The sequence below is a fragment of the Trichechus manatus genome, unplaced genomic scaffold, assembly GCF_000243295.1.
Source record: "Trichechus manatus latirostris isolate Lorelei unplaced genomic scaffold, TriManLat1.0 scaffold00038, whole genome shotgun sequence".
NCBI classification, from domain to species: domain Eukaryota; kingdom Metazoa; phylum Chordata; class Mammalia; order Sirenia; family Trichechidae; genus Trichechus; species Trichechus manatus.
The window spans coordinates 15247413-15263515 of NW_004443974.1; the positions used below are offsets into that span (position 1 = coordinate 15247413).

General features: G+C 53.6%; 1 protein-coding gene across 1 annotated transcript in view; it reads right to left on the reverse strand.

Annotated features, from left to right (window-relative positions):
* FIBCD1 (fibrinogen C domain containing 1) overlaps positions 1-16103 on the reverse strand; it is a 38566-nt gene that overhangs the window by 6152 nt on the left and 16311 nt on the right. The window contains exon 5 of the mRNA XM_004375764.1: positions 2980-3076. Within this exon, the coding sequence (XP_004375821.1) occupies positions 2980-3076 (97 nt within the window). The remainder of the gene's footprint in view (positions 1-2979; positions 3077-16103) is intronic.

The following is a 16103-nucleotide window of genomic DNA, read 5'->3' on the forward strand; positions in this document are numbered from 1 at the left end:
ATATATATATATATATATATAAAGAGCTCTGATAACTCAATAGGAAAAGACAAAACGCTCAGTGGGAAGGTGGCAGGGGAATGTGGAAAGCAGAAGGGAGGTCACAGTACAGGGAAGCTTAAAGGCTGGGCCTCGAGTTGACACTCTTGTCAGGGCTCCCCTTCCGGCAGCATCTGCCAGGAGCTAATCAAGGCCCCGCTTAAATGCTTCCTCCCGAACCTTGCATAGCTGCTGATAGCTTTCAGTTAAGATGCCAAGGAGCAGCAGAGACACCAACGCTCTTCCTAGGGGGTGGTTGGTGATGCGGGGACAGGGCCCTCACCTGTCCATCTTCTCCCTGTCTTTACACACCTACCTGGGTGGGGTAGGGGAAAGAATATCCCACCTGGAAAAGCTTCTCTCCCTTGGTCCTCATCTTACCCTGGCTTTTCATTCATTCAGTACAGGGTAAAAGCTTGGTTGGGCTCTGGTGTGTGAACCCTACCTGGCTCCCTCCACCCCAACACAAGTACATACACACACATACACACATGCATGCACACATACATAAATACACATACATACACAAACACAGGCACACACACCTATACCTACCCACACATGCACACATGTGTACATACCCACAGACACACACGTACACCCCCCCACATACTTATACATACACACTCACACATGTACACATATACACACATACACACTCATATTCCCACACACATATGAACACACACATAAAGGCACATACACACATGTACACACATACACACTCATTAGCACCTTTCTGAGCCTCAGTTTCCTCATCTGTAAAAGGGGAGAACAATAGCAGAGCGTCCCTCCCAGGGTGGGTGTGAGGTTTCAGGGAGTGCGGGGCTGGGCACACAGTAGGTGCAGAGTGAGTTCGGGCGGTGGTCACTAGGTCCACATTTGTGTGTCTGGCATCTCCTAAAGCTGGTACCCATGTGGACACCAGGGACACAGTGGAGGTCAGGGCAGAGAGGATCCTGCCCTCAAGGACCCCAAGCCAGGGGAGATGAGCATTAAGCAAATGACAGCACAAATCACTACCAGGAGCCTCTGGGCATGCAGGGGAGGGGTGAGGACCACCCACTCCTCTCTCCCAGGGGTTTCTGTTAAATCCCACAGATCGGGATGCTCCTGAGCACCCCCCGGTGCCCAGACCTCTCACTCAGCCCCTCCAGTTGGTGCTTCCTAGCAGCCACACTGGCCCCTGCCGGTCCCCTCCTCGGGGAACTTCCCAGATCCATGCGGAGAAGCAAGAGGGTAGGGTGGGAGGTGCTCCTGGGGCATGGAGGTGATTCACATGATACTCAGGCAAACATTTCATTCCAAGGCCTGTGTGTTTATTTTAATGCCTGTTAAAAACATAAATGAGGACCACCCCGTCTGGAGCAAGGGAGAATGAAGAAGACCAAAGACACAGGGAAAGATTAATCCAAAGGACTAATGGACCACAACTACCACGGCCTCCATCAGACTGAGTCCAGCACAACTAGGTGGTGCCCGGCTACCACCACCGACTGCTCTGACAGGGATTACAATAGAGCATCCCCGATAGAGCTGGAAAAAAATGTAGAACAAAATTCTAACTCACAAAAAAAGACCAGACTTACTGGTCTGACAGATACTGGACAAACCCTGAGAGTGTGGCCCCCGGACATCCTTTTAGCTCAGTAATGAAGTCACTCCTGAGTTTCACCCTTCAGCCAAAGATCAGACAGGTCCATAAAACAAAACGAGACTAAAGGGGCACACTAGCCCAGGGGCAAGGAGGAGAAGGCAGGAGGGGACAGGAAAGCTGGTAATGGGGAACCCAAGGTCGAGAAGGGGAGAATGTTGCCATATTGTGGGGTTGGCAACCAATGTCACAAAACAATGAGTGTTAATTGTTTAATGAAAAACCAATTTGCTCCATAAACCTTCATCTAAAGTATAATAAGAGAAAAAGAATATAAATGGGGAGTAGCTGCTCACGGCTATGGGGTTTCTTTGGGGGTGAAGAAAATGTTCTGGAATCCATGGTGATGGTTGTACAGCCTCATAAATATACTAAAAACCTCTGAATTGTGTACTTTAAAATGACAAATTGTACAGTATGTGATTCAATCTCCAAAAAACCCACGTCAGTTCAAGCCACAACTCCCCCACACCCATATACCTATATACAATTAGGACCTCAGACCTAGATTTTTTAGGATATTATTATTTAGAATGAAATTAAATAAGGCATTTAAATGTTTCAATACTGAATTTAAAGATAAATATTAAGTAAACAATAGAAATAATTACAATAATACTCATGTCACTTCTGGAGCCCTTGCTTGGTGCCAGGCACAGACTATGTGAGGACGTGCAGACGGCTGAACTGGGAACCATGTGAGAATACCGTCTGGCCCCTCTGTTGGGCGCTACACCCTTGGTGTCCTTTGAGCAGCCACCAGGCACTGCACACTCTCTCAAGTTCAGGTCTTGCTCCCCAGCGGGAGCCCTGGGGACAGGGCAGTGCTGGGTTGTCAGGGGCCTCCGTGTGTTAGAAGGATGCCCTGCACCTGTCCACAGCCCATTCCATCCAGGATAGTGACCGCATCCCAGGGTGTCCTCAACAGGCAAAGGTCCCATTGCTTTCTACTTCGCGTCACTCCAACAGGTCTCACCCAGGTTAGAAGGTATGGGACCCTCACACTCTCAGCTTCCCTTCGCCCATTCATGTTTATAGTCACACGTCACCCCTGAGCACATTCCACACCAGCCACATTGCTTTTGGCTTCCTACTCACTGACCTCATTCATATCAAACGTATTTGTCACCTCTACACATGACACACCTGAGCTGACTCAGGTACGGCGAGGCCAGGGAAACCCACACCTACAACACTGAGGGAGCGGGTCTCAGTCAGACAGGAATGGTCCTGCTCCCCCGACCTGCCGGGCTGGACAGGGACAAGGGATGGTCAGGGGCTCTCACCCAACCAGTGCTCCCCCGTGAGCTTGCCGAAGCCTTCCCGGTACGCCTCCCAGCCTCGGAAGAAGTTCACGGAGCCATCCTCCCGGCGCTGAAACACCTGCAAGCAGAGAAGATGGAGGGGGAGGGTTACGCTAACCATCCTAGGAACCCCAGCCCCCACCCTGCCCCACACTGTCCCCCCACTCTGCTCCCCACCCACCTGCTTGGCAAGGTCAGGGGCTGGGTGTCTCACAGGGCCTGGGACAGAGCAGGGGTTCAGGAGCCAGGTGGTGCCCAACATGGGACTGACTGGATACCCCCAGGTCCCTGAAATGTCCTCTTAAGAAGGAATCACTGTGGCTGAGGTGGTAGACCTGGTGTCCCGTCCCCCCTCTGCTGTCCCACCCCTGCTCGGGGCCTCAATTTCCCCACTGGTGAAGTAAGTGGTGGGTGGGGCGGGCAAGAGTCCTGGTGTCTTTCTTCCAGGTCAAAACAAAAGTGAACAAAAACCCATTCTTGAGGTTTTAAAAACCAAAAACACCACTCGGGTTTGGCCTCCAGAGTTCCATCTCTCAACATGTCATAAAACCACTCCCCCTCCTCAAATAAAAAATGCCTAGGCAAAAGGAGGGGTGGGGGCTTGGGAAACCAGAGTTCGTGCCACCTCTCCGGGGAAGACGAGGCATCCACAGCCGGGCTGGGGTGTGACTTGGGTGCCAATAAGCTTCCGAGCTGTCTCTCTGTTCTTCATTTTAATAACATTCTTGATTTGGGAGTCGGGAATCCCATCGGTTAAATTGCTTTGAAGTAAGTACCATGATGGTCCAGGCCAGAGCTGCCTTGAGTTTTTACAAGATTCACTGACAGTCCTGTTCCCGGCTCGTCTCCTCGCCCCCGCCCCACTCCAAACTCTCTGTTTAACAAGGCTCTTCCTTGCTCATTTGCCGAGACAGCAACCCATCCTGCGGCCTGACCTGCCTTCACATGTGTCAGTGTTCTATGTGTTAGAGATTCGGCTGCGGCGGCAGCGAGCTGCCAGTTTCATTACCAAGCAGCCTGATTTCAGTCGCTTGGAACCAACCTGGGTGCTGATCTGACCAGCGGTGTCTGCTGGGTGAGCATTTACCGGATGCTTTGAGTCCGCGGGGACATGTCAGTCACAGCATATGGGCAGCTTTGACGTCAAGGAGCCGGAGGGAGATGATACCCCTTTTTTCTTGCTCCACTACCTCAAACGAGGCCCAGCCCTGTATTTGAAAGTCCTCAGAAGGGACTAGCTCGGTGGGTGCGGAAGGAAATTCGATAAGGCTTGGTGAGATCTGAGAGGTGATGGAGAACAGTATTGATGGCTGCAGATTGGGACCCTGAGCACGTGCCGTTTGAAAAGCCTAATCCTGGCAGAGACTCATGCACTCCAGGGAGAAAGCACTGGGCAGCCAGGGGTCTGCTCCCGGCTAGAGGAGGGGAGCTGCAGGGGCCGGCAGGGCCACTGGGCCCCTGTCCTGAGGACTCCCGACCTCCTAGCATCTGTCAGGCCTCTGTGCACTCCTGGTGCTGGACAGGGGCCCACGACAAGTGGGGTATCACAGTGGTTAAGGATCTGGATTCTAGTCACTCCACCTCTCTGAGCCTCAGTTTCCTCCTCTGTAAAGTGAAGATCACAGGCACCTCCTCGTGGGCTGTGACAATCCTCCGAGATTAAATACAGTGCACATAGTAGGTACTCGGTAAATTCGAGCTGATGATCAATATCATGGAGATGAAGGCCTGGCCGCTGCTGCCCAGAGGGCCCAGCCCTGGTGGGGCACACTGGTCCCCTCTCCTCCCCTCTCCCTCAGTCTCCTGACCCAGGCCACACCCTATTCTTCCTTTCAGACTCGAGGACAAGCCGCAGGCAGCTGCTGCAGTGGCTCTTGACCGCTCTGCCCGACAAGCCAGGCCCGAGCTCCCTGACCCAGAAGGCCCTGCACATCCTCTCTCTGAGCCTTCCTGAGGGGCCCGTCCAAGCCTCTTCATTCATTCAGACATTTCACTGAGCTCCTCTGTGCCAGACGCTAGCTGGGGAAGCTGAGCCAGAGGGCATGTGGCCAGGGCCCTGTCCTCAGGGATCTTGCAGGAAGAGGGGAGAGGTTTGTCCTCAGGGGGCCTCCCGCCCCTGTGGGAAGCAAGACAGATCTGGGGGGTGGGGAGAGAGCTCAGGGGACCAGGCTTCTCTGGGAGGGATTCCAGGGTGAACCTGGAGGAAAGGCAGGGTCCTAGCCCCGAGTTTACCCGCCATGTGACTGGGTGAGTCTCCACCTCTGAGCCTCAATTTCCTCACCTACTGAGAAGCCACTCAAGGTCTCCTTAGCATTGAATGAAGAAACGTGTGTAAAGGACACAGCGCACGGCTGTATTATTACTGCCATTGTTGGTTATTCTCTTTCCTGTTACTACTGTTATGAAGTAGAAAGGGGAGTACCAGTTTCCAGGCAAAGGCAGGGCATGAAGCCTGGGAATTGGGAAGCCCCAGCCAGACGGGGGGCACAGGGGGTGTGAGGGGAATGGAGGGGTAAGGCAGAGGAGGGCAGACGGGGGTCTGGAGCAGCCGGCGCCATGCCCAGCCAAGGCTGTGAGCAGGTGGGACCCAGTTACATGGGTGTCCAGCTGTACCCCTCCTGAAGGCTCGGGGTGACTGTGTAGCCTTCCAGAAGGAGAGCAAGGAGCCCTGGTAGTCCCAGCCTGAGCCTCCAGGGCTTTGCCTCCCACTCAGAGCTCAGAGGAGGCCTGGCTCCTCACCTCTCACCACCTCTCCCCTTCGTTCCTCTGCCTCTATGGTCTCTGAGGAAAGGGTCCTGGCCACATGCCCTCTGACTCATTTCCCCAGCCAGCACCTGGCACAGAGGTGCTCAATGGAAAGCGTGAATGAATGAAAGACGCTTAGGCCCCCTACAATGCTGTAATCCAGGTAACTCACCCAGACCCTGCAGACCAAAACCACTTGCCATCAAGTCAACTCCAACTCATGACAACCCCATGTGCGTCAGAGTAAAACCATGCACCATGGAGTTTTCAATGGCTGATTTTTCAGAAGTAGATCACTAGGCCTTTCTTCCAAGGCACCTCTGGGAGCACTTGAACTACCAACCTTTAGGTTAGCAGGGAAGCACGTTAACTGTCTGCACCACCCAGGGACAGACCCCTTCAGAGAAGCCCAATCTAAGAGTCGGAATGAAACAGCAGGCGGGGCCTTCCAGGTCCGGGAGTTCAAGCCAGGCCTGTTGGACGGAGTGGTCAAGAGCCCATCACATCAGCTGCTACGGTTGAATCCCCCTGGCTGTGCACACATTATTCACCAAATCCTAACTCTGTCCCTGCGACCAGGGGGTCTGTTCCCCCAACCCCCTTAAAGGCGAGTAGACAGAAGCTCAGACATAGGTGGCCGTGAGCAGAGGAGTGGATGATCAGACCCGGACCTCAGGACCTCAGGACCTCAGCCTAAGGACAGGCTGGACCTGCCCTCAATGCCAGCATTTGGAGACCAAAGTCCTCCCACCCGCGTCCACGCCTGTGTTTGCCACTGACCCGGGCATCTGAAACCTGGGGCCTGTCTCCTTGCCCAGGCCTCTCAGCCAGGAGCTGACCTCCAAGCCTGCAGTCCTGGCTGGGTGCCACCCACAGCATGACTCCTGAATCCCCCCTGGGGCTTGGCACAGGTAAGGGAGGTGCCTGATCTATCAGGGTGAGCACATACCTGGGGGCTGCCTGGGCCTCCCAGCCTTTCTCCTCCACTCAAGAAAAACCAAAAACCAAACTTATTGTCACTGAGTCAATTCCAACTCATAGTAACCTTACAGGATAGAGTAGAACTGCCCCATAGGGTTTCCAAGGAGCGGCTGGTGGATTCAAATTGCCAACCTTTCGGTTAGCAGCCGAGGTCTTAACCACTGTGCCACCAGGGCTCCTTACCTAGGAAAATACATCTGAAATCAAATGAGCGGGATATACGTTCTTGTCGAGATAGTCTGACTCTAGCTCAGCTTAGAAACCATAGCAATTGTTTGCTAACATGGACACCAACTGTGACCCACTCTCAAGGGGCTGAGTCACATCCAGGACATGACTTTGCAGAAGTGGCTTTTAAACTTTTGACCATGACCCAGAGTCAAAATACAGTTTACATCATCATCATCACACACATAGACGTTTCCATCTGAAACAAAAGCTTCCTGAAATAATGCTTACCTTACTAAGTGTATTCAGAAGGATGCCCTCTAATATTTTCTGTTCTGTTCTATTTTAGTTAAAAAAATAATGTTAATCACAACCCATCCAGTTGATTTTGCCATCTTCCAATGGATCACGACCTGCAGCTTGAGAAATGCTGCACTCCATGTGACCGGCCTTTGTAGCGGGCTGTCCTTATTCAGTGGTTCAAACACTGAGCAGCTGCAGTGTGCTGGACGTCACACTAGGAGCTCAGAATGCGGAAACCCTGGCCTTGCCCTCCAGCCGATTACGGCCCAGTGTGACCTGACAAGTACCAGGTGCCTCAGTGTCCACAGAGAGTCAGGTGGATTCTGCAGCTGTGGCTTCTGATTTCCGGAAACCAGCTGGACATGATACTGGATGTCAGAATGCCACCCAGCAGGAAGACCTTTAATTAGAGCAGCGATCAGCCGGACAGGAAGGGGGGGAGAGCAATGACTGGCATGTCCACTTCTCCCTCCTTCTGCCCTGCCCATAAAATATTCACTTAGGCAAAAAAGGAAAAAAATGGAATTATGAAATTTGAGGCTAAAATATTCATTCATCTAGCTCCTGAGGGGCATCTCCCTTGGGTTCTGCTGCAAAGCACTCGCTGTAGAAGCTCTTGTCCACGACACCGCCGCCACCCTCTTGGGCCGCTGCCACGAGTGGGCAGACAGTGCCTGTTCTCCTGGTTCGGATTCTCAAAAGCCAGCCGCCCGCTGCTTGGCGTGTCTTCGAAGTGGCTGCTAGGGGGGCTCTGCCAAGGGAGCCTTGGGCCCACATGGTCCTGCAGATGGTGCTGGGCGGCTTCAAAGGAAGGAGCCGCTGACGTCCGTGTTTGTCAGACGGGCCTGCCAGCCAAGGGGACTCGGAGATGCTGAGTGTCCAAGGCGGGCTCTGTGGTCACTGAGGGCACCCGCCAGTGCTGTACAGACAGCCACACCCCTCCCCAGCACAGCCCCTGAGGGAGGGGTTTTGCTCCCATTTAGCAGACAGGGAGACTAAGGCCTGGAGAGGTAGGGCAACTTGTGCAGAACTAGGGATGCCTGAGAAGGCCAAAATGGGGGGTACTGGAGGTGCAGAAATGCACAGGTTGAGGGTAGCTGAGGGGTCCCTCACGGCTCGATAGGGATGGACACTGCTCCCCAACGCCTGTGAGCTTTCTTCCCACTGAGCCCAGCCCGGTCGTTGTCGCTGGCTGAGCCAGCCAGTCCCAGAAGCCCCTGAGGTTGACACCCAGGAGACTCGCGTTCTATCAAGATTCCAGTTAAAAGCTGGGTGACTGAGTCTTGGCTTCCCCTTCAGCAAACGAGAGGCCACTGGGTGGCATGATTGGGCTTACAGGGATGACTCCAGCCCTCAGAAAGCTCACTGCCCCCAGGACAGATAGACACACAAACCAGCTAATCACACAGCAGAGCAGGTTCCCCATCTGGCACATTCCTTCACTCTCTGCACCTCAGTTTCCTCATCTGTGAAATGGGGATTATAACAGCCTCTACTCAGAAGGTAAGGAGCTTGGGTGGCGCAAGCTGTTTTTGATTGGCTGCTAACCTAAAGGTTGGTGGTTCAAACCCCTTCAAAGGCTCCTCGGAAGAAAGGCCTGGCGAACTATTTCTGTAAAAGATTACAGCCAAGAAAGCCCTATGGAGCAGTTCTACTCTGTACCACATGGGGTCGCCATGAGTTGGAATTTATTCAATGGCAACAGGTGTGGTTTTGTTTACTCAGAAGAGTAGGTAAGGATTCAATGACTGTGCTGGAGCATGCTCCATATAGGTTACAACTGTTTTGTCACAGGGTTTGCCGGGAGCTCAGAGGAGTGAGCCATTCTGCTGGGGTGAGCGCGGGTGGGCGGGAGGGCTTCCAAGGAGTAGTGCACAGGACCGACTGCAGTCTGAGGAGGGACTTGCCTGGTGGTCAAAGTCGTTGAGGCCTAAGGGATGGGAGGCAGGTAGGTCCAAGCCCTATGAGATGGAGTAAGGGGTCACTGCCAGCTTAAGAGGGTCCCCAGGAGGCGGCGTGTGGGATTTTTCCTAGATGCGATGAAGTGGCTGCAGAAACCAGTTACAGGCAGGACTGTGTTGGTCGTGTAGCAGCGGCCACCAGCCTCCCAGGCCTCCTGAGCGAGCAATTCTGGAAGGGGAGGTGGAGAGACTGTGCAGTGGCAGATTCTTGTTTTTAACAGAACAAAGAACTTGGACATCTGGGCAAAGGCAGTCCTTCAAAGATGACCCCCAGGGAGGCTCTGCCTGTATTCCTGGGAGACTGTCGCTCCTTAAATCCTTTCTGGACACCTCTAGGAACTGCCCTCTGGGGGCCGCGGGGCTGTCGTCAAGGGCACAGATTCCAGAATAAGGCAGAACTGCATTCAAATCCCGGCTCTGCCTCTCACTGGCCGTGTGGCCTTGGACAAGTCACTGAACCTCTGAGCTTAGTTTCCCTTCTGTAAAAAGGCACCATCAGCAGCCCCTCCAGGGCTGCAGTGAAGATGCACCAAAGGTTTAGCCAACTGGGTGGCGCACAGTAGGTCTAACCGATGTCCCCCTCCTTTCCCTTCAGAACCAGCTGCCAAGTCCAGAAGGAAATCGGGCCCACTCCTTGTTTTTGACTGAAAATGGTACCCCCAGGTTTGGCGCCCTGCCACACTTCCCAGGCTTGGCAGCCAGCCCCTGCCGGCTCCTGGCAAAGCACCCATCAGAGTTGCCATTTATCAAACACTGAGCCACGTGCCAGGCACTGGGCTGAGCACTTCACATGCGTTACCCCGTTTACGCTGAAAGTTTGAAAAATCCCAACTGCTCTCGACGGAGGCTGGCATTCTCTGCATGGACCGGTCGACGACCGGTGTTGTCACTGGTCATGGCAGGTCCCTCTCCCAGCCCAGCCTCAGGACAAGGAGGGCCAGCTGCAGCCTTAGCCCGGGGAGGGAGAGCCAAGGTGCCGTGTGGCCGAGTCTGCATCCACCTCTGCCTCTGGAGCGTGGGTCTTGGACTTTTCATCCCCAGAGCCTGGTTCCAGCAGTGGCTGGCCAGGCTCCACTTGGTGGTGGCTCCTCTGATGTTTTCCAAGTGAGACAAGGATTTTCCTCCCCTCCTAGAGAGCCCAGGTAGGGAGCCAGGGGGGCCGTGGGGAGGGGGCTTTGCTCACACATAGCCAATTAGAGGAGAATATGAACCTGCTGACCCCACATGAAAATAAAACGCCCGGTAGGCACAGCTGCTGCGCAGAGCAGGCTCGGGCCACTGGCACTGAGGAAGCTGACCGAGCAGCGGCATACAGTGTATCGATTCCCTCACAAGTCCCTACTGCAGAGATGCTGAAATGGACCCGATCCGTGTGGCCCCGGCCGGTAAATATACAAAGACCAGGGTTTGGAAATGAGGCCCAGGTGCCAGCACTGCCGCCCTAGGAGGGTCTCGGCAGGGGCAGGGCTGTGCTGCAGTCCAGGAAACGGGACTGGCAAGCCCTGGGGCAGAGAGGCAGGGCAATGGGGGTGGTGGGGCATCCACGGATGCCGAACAGAGATCCTCTATCCTCCCATCCAACACCTGCAGCTCCACCCGAGCAGGGTTAATTCCCTGAGCTCAGCATGGCCTTTCCTCCTCCTCCTTGTCCCTCACAGACGAGCAGCCTGAGAACTCAGATTCTCCCCACATCTGTGAAGCAGCACTATATTATCCCCATTTCACAGATGAGAAAAGTGAGGCTTAGAGAGGCGAAGTCGCACTGCCAAAAGGTGCCAAAATCATCCAGCACGTGTTCAGGGAGTGCCAATGGTGTGCAGTGTTTAAGAGCTCAGCTGCTAACCAAAAGGTCAGCAATTCGAATCCACCAGTCGCTCCCTGAAAACTCTATGAGGCAGTTCTATTCTGTCCTATAGGGTTGCTATGAGTTGGAATCGATTTGACGGCAATGGGTGTTAATGGTGTGCAGGCACAGTGCCGACCCCTATGCTACAGCAGCCGTGTGATGACGTGGTCCCTGCCCCCATGGAATTCACCCTCTGGCTGGGAGACAGACAGGGAAACACACAGACAGATGGGTGACCAAGGTGGGCCCAGAGAGGAAAGCCCCTCACCCAGGGTCACACACCCAGCCTGGCTGCAGACAAGCAGGGGTGAAAGGTTTACTCCTCAAGGCCAGGGTGCCTCCTGGCAAGAAAAGCAGGCCCCTCTCCCTCCTCCTTTCCCAGGGCAGAGGTGGGGGCGGGTGGGAATGTCAAGTTTAGGGGTAGCCTTGATGAGCAGTGTGACTTGTGGGGCCTGGGTCACTGTGGGCTTTGATGAGTTTGGAGAGGAGGCTTCAGCTAATCCAAGGTCAGCAGCCACATTGGCTGAAAAGCTACCTTTCCATTAGCCTTGTGGCCTCCCCACCCCAAGGAGCCACATATGGCCCCATCCCCATGTGGCAGCTCCCACTCTCTGCAACAAGGATTCAGGGAGCTGTGGAATTCACACTTCCTGAACTGCCCCCACACCCACTGCACCCCGCGGCCCCACCTGTCTGGGTCATTTTCTCCACTGGAAATCCAGTGGGCAGCAGGAGCCCACTCTGCCTTCAGGAGAAAGCCCAACTCCTAACATGCCCACGTCACCCACATGCCCCAGCCCCTGCCTGCCTCCCGGATCAGAAGCCCTCTCGTACTCAACACGCCAGCAGCACATAACCACCCATGGCCCCAGAACAAGCCACACCATCAGCACATGCTGTTCCTATTGCCTGGAAAACTCTTCCCTGTCTCAGTTGGCCTCATCCCTCGGCGTTAAGACCCTGCTCATCTGGCAAGCCTCTCTTGGCTGCCCCAGGCGGGGTTAGGGGCCCCTTCTCTGGCCCCCATGGCCTCCAGCCCTGTAGCCATCACACTACTTGGAAATTGTCAGCTGACCTGTCCGTCTCCTCTCCAGGCTGGCCTGTTGAATTCCGCCTGCTGGCCAGGTTGTTGGCACTCAGTGGTCGAACACTCAAATAAAGGAGTCCCACCATGTGACACTTAATTCTACCGGAGGAGGCTTGGGTGCTGCCCTAGCCTGGATACTCACTTGCTGGGTGACCTTGGACAAATCTCTTGCCCTCTCTGAGGTTGCCCTGCCAGCCTCCATTGGTTGGAGGGGGTTCGACATGATGCCAGGCAGGGCAGTGGTGTAAGGGACCCTTACGTGGATAGGACTGCTAGCCTGCCTGAGGCTCGCGGCTGTCCATGTCCACTCAGTCTCTCTGGATAGCAGATGTCCAGTGGCCCCATGGTCTCTGGGGCACAGCTCTGGGCAGCCTGTCCACCAGGGAGGATGATCTGTTGTTGGTACTTGAGGCCTGGCAGTTTGGACATGGGGCCTAATGGGGATGGATGGTACCGGGGTTCAGAGAGGCAGAGGTCAGCTCCCTCCTAAACAACTATTGAGCTTACAAGAGATTCCGTGTGGCAGGGCGGTGATCCTGACAGATGTCCGTAGGTACCTGGGAAAAGACTGCTTTTGATGGAGGCCCAAATGGATATTAACGTTTATGGGCTGTGCAAGCACTTCTCAGAGAGTAATGGCCTTTCTTCCGTGGTGACTCAGGGCCCAGAGCCCCTGATCCAGGTATCTGAGTGCCATGGTTGAGCACGGTGCTGTTCCTCACCAACTCCTCTCTACCCACCCTGAAGGCCAGGCCGTCGGAATTACCACCTCCCGGCCCAAATCCTGACTGACTTCCCCAGAGATTGGTTTCAAGTCCACCTGAATGGAAGATGCATGGCCTTGACTGGCGTCTCGGTCTTTCATTAAGTCTATCCTAACCCTTAACCCTGATTTCTGGGCTCCTGCTGGTGTGTTTGCACTGTTCTGCCCGCCAAGGGGTTTCCAGAGGCAAATGCTATAACTCAGATACTCTCAGAGTTAGGAAAACAAAAGAGCTTTTAACCCCCAGACACAGATCCAGCACATTTAAAAGCTCTCCATTGGAGTTTGAAGACAGGTTTAGAGATATGTCTGTCTTTGTGGTCTTTGAGGAATTCTTGTCTGCTCTCTCCCTGGCTCCTGATGGCTGGCTTTGCCTTGTCGGCTCACCTCACCCCTGTGGCCCACCTTGCTCATGTCTTGCCCCTGCTCAGGCCAACTGACCCCTTTCAAAACTCACCCAGGCTGCCCTCGCCCTCGCATCTCACCACTTAATCCCCCTGCAAGGCTTCCCTCTCCCCTATTCTTCCTCTCGGTCACTTGTTTTATCTGAAGTTAAACTCTTCCTCTGGAAATCAATATGCTAAAAATAGTTAACACCAAGATCCTTGGTGAGAAGGCAATGCCTCTGGATGGCTTCTCCTCATGCCCCAAGTGTCAAGATGGGAGACTGGGGAAGCTTCTACCTGGACATCTCTGGAAGCAAGTGAACCCTCAACTCGTACCTCTTCATGTCCCCTGTGACGACTGTGGACTGTTCCCTGGACCAGTGTAGACTCCTGCTTGGTGGGAGCTTGGGGAGGGCGGGGTCACATGCATCTCGGTCATGGTTGGGTTGCACAGGGCATGGCTCATTGTCGTAAATTGTTATTGAACAGCTACCAGCTCCTGTGCTAAATGCTCTGCATTTGGTAATAGAAGCCTACGTCAACCCCATGGACCTCTAAAGTAGACAAGCGTCTTTTTGGCTGTCCTTCCTATGGAGAATTCCCCATCTCCTGAGGACTGGTAGGAGGCAGAGACCAATTCCCACTGTAAAAAAACCCGTTGCCGTCGAGTCGATTCCGACTCATAGCGACCGTACAGAACTGCCCCATAAGGTTTCCAAGGAGCAGCTGGTGGATTCGAACTGCAGACCTTTTGGTTAGCAGCTGAATTCTTAACCACTCTGCCACGAGGGCTCTCCTGTAGCTGCTAAAAACAGCAGCCACTTGCTTTCCCAGCCTTGCAGTGAAGGCTGTAGTCATGTGATCCAGGATCCACCAATCAGAAACACCCACTGACTTTGAATTAAGAAGTAGGGACAAAGGGAATCCCTTCAAAGGGAACAGTGAGATTTCACCCCAGGCCAGCACCGGCTGTGATCCTGGGGCGGGTGTTCGTGGGCAGGTTTAGCTGTGTCCAGTGCTCAGTGGCAGCAGCCCTGGGGCAGTGGAGTTCTCACCAGGCCAACGTGTGGCCTGGTGTGGGAGGGGCTCTGTTACAGGCTGCATAGCCCTGAGCTGGTTTCTTGGCCTGCCAGTATCCCTTCAGTACATTCCTTTTCTGCTGAAATCAGCCACTTTCTGTTGCTTGCAGTTAAGACCTCTAACTGATGGAAGTGGGTATCCCCACTTCATAGCTGAGAAAACTGAGGTTTAGAGAACTTAAATAACTTGCCCAAGGTCACACAGCAGGACTGACAGCCACTCCCCGGTCTGTCTGTGGATGATGGAGCCCAAGCGTGTAACCTCTCTGGTGGAAGGGCTTGATTAAATGCCTATCAGCTGAACAAGTGAACTGCCTCCTCCCCTTCTCTCTGATCACTCTAAGATAGGCACAGTCCAGTCATGGTTCTGAAGGACAGTTCTCATCCCGTCTTTCCTCTTTCTGACACCTTCAATAGCTCCCCAGTGTCTGCCCCAAACCTTGCAGCCTGGGATACTGACCACTCTACCCTCATCTCTTTTGTGGGGCACATACCCTAGAGGACTCTCTGTTCCCTGAATATGCCATGTGCTTTCTGACTCCCAGGCCCTCATTATGCAGTTTCCTCTTCCTGGAATATCTTCTCTTTCCTGCACACTCGGAAATCCTACCCATCCTCTAAGGCTCATCAGAAACACCTCGTTCTCCAGGAAGTGTGTTCAGAGCCTCCCCCTACCTATGCTGACAGGGATTCCCTCTCCCCTAAATCCCCAAAGAAACTAAGTTTCTAGGAAGAACCAGAACTGAGCTTCCCCATTTCTGTACTTCTCTAGGACCCAGTACACAGTAGGTGCTCAAACATGTCTGTCCAATCAAAATTACAGGTGAAGCAGAGAATCTTTAAAGAACTAGTTCCTATGGGTCCTGCTTTCCGTTGTCACTGGGTGTCCCAACCACAGCCACCTTGGGTTCAGGGGTGGCAAACAGCTTTCAGGGTGGTGCACAGACCTCCAAGGATGGCGGTGCAGGCTGTTCACTGCTTAAGGGCACCCGGCCCAGGGGACAAGGTGGGTTGAAATATGGCCCCCATCTGCCTCCTTGCCAAGTCATGCACCGATTGTGGTCTACTCCTGCCCAAAGGAAGGGACATGGATTTTTTAAAACGCGCAAAAAGTCACCCGATGGCCACTGGTAGGTCCACCTCCAAGCCTGAGCCACAGGAGGGAGTCAGAAGCCCACCAATTTCTCATGTCCCAGTCAGGAATCGTCTGGCTCTCAAATGGGTTTGCAAACTACAGCCCACGGGCCAAATCCTGCCTGCTGCCTGTTTATCTCAGTATCTTTATTGAGGTATCATTCAGATACCATAAATTCATCATTTAAAGTATACAATTCATTGGTCTTTAGTATATTCACAGAGCTTTGCAACCATCGGCCCAGCCAGTTTTAGAACATTTTCATCACCTCAAAAACAAACCCCATATCTTTTACCTGCTGCCTGTTTTTTGTAGGGAATGGTTTTAACAATTTTTTAAAAATCAGAAGACTATTACATGAAATTCCCATTCCAGCGTCCATACGTACAGTGTTACTGAACACAGCCACGTCCGTGCGTTTACGTGTTGTCTCTGGCTGCTTTGCCACTACCTGGGCAGAGCCGAATAGTTCCAACAGAGACTGTCAAGACCACATGGACTGAAAGCCTCCAATACCAACTATCTGGCCCTTTGCAGACCCCTCCACTCTTCCCATTTCAGAGTTCTTTGGGGAGATTATGGCCCAGTCTTGTGGGGGTTAGGGCACTAGGTACCTGGGCAGAGCCTGTCCAAGGGAGAAACACTGGGGGAG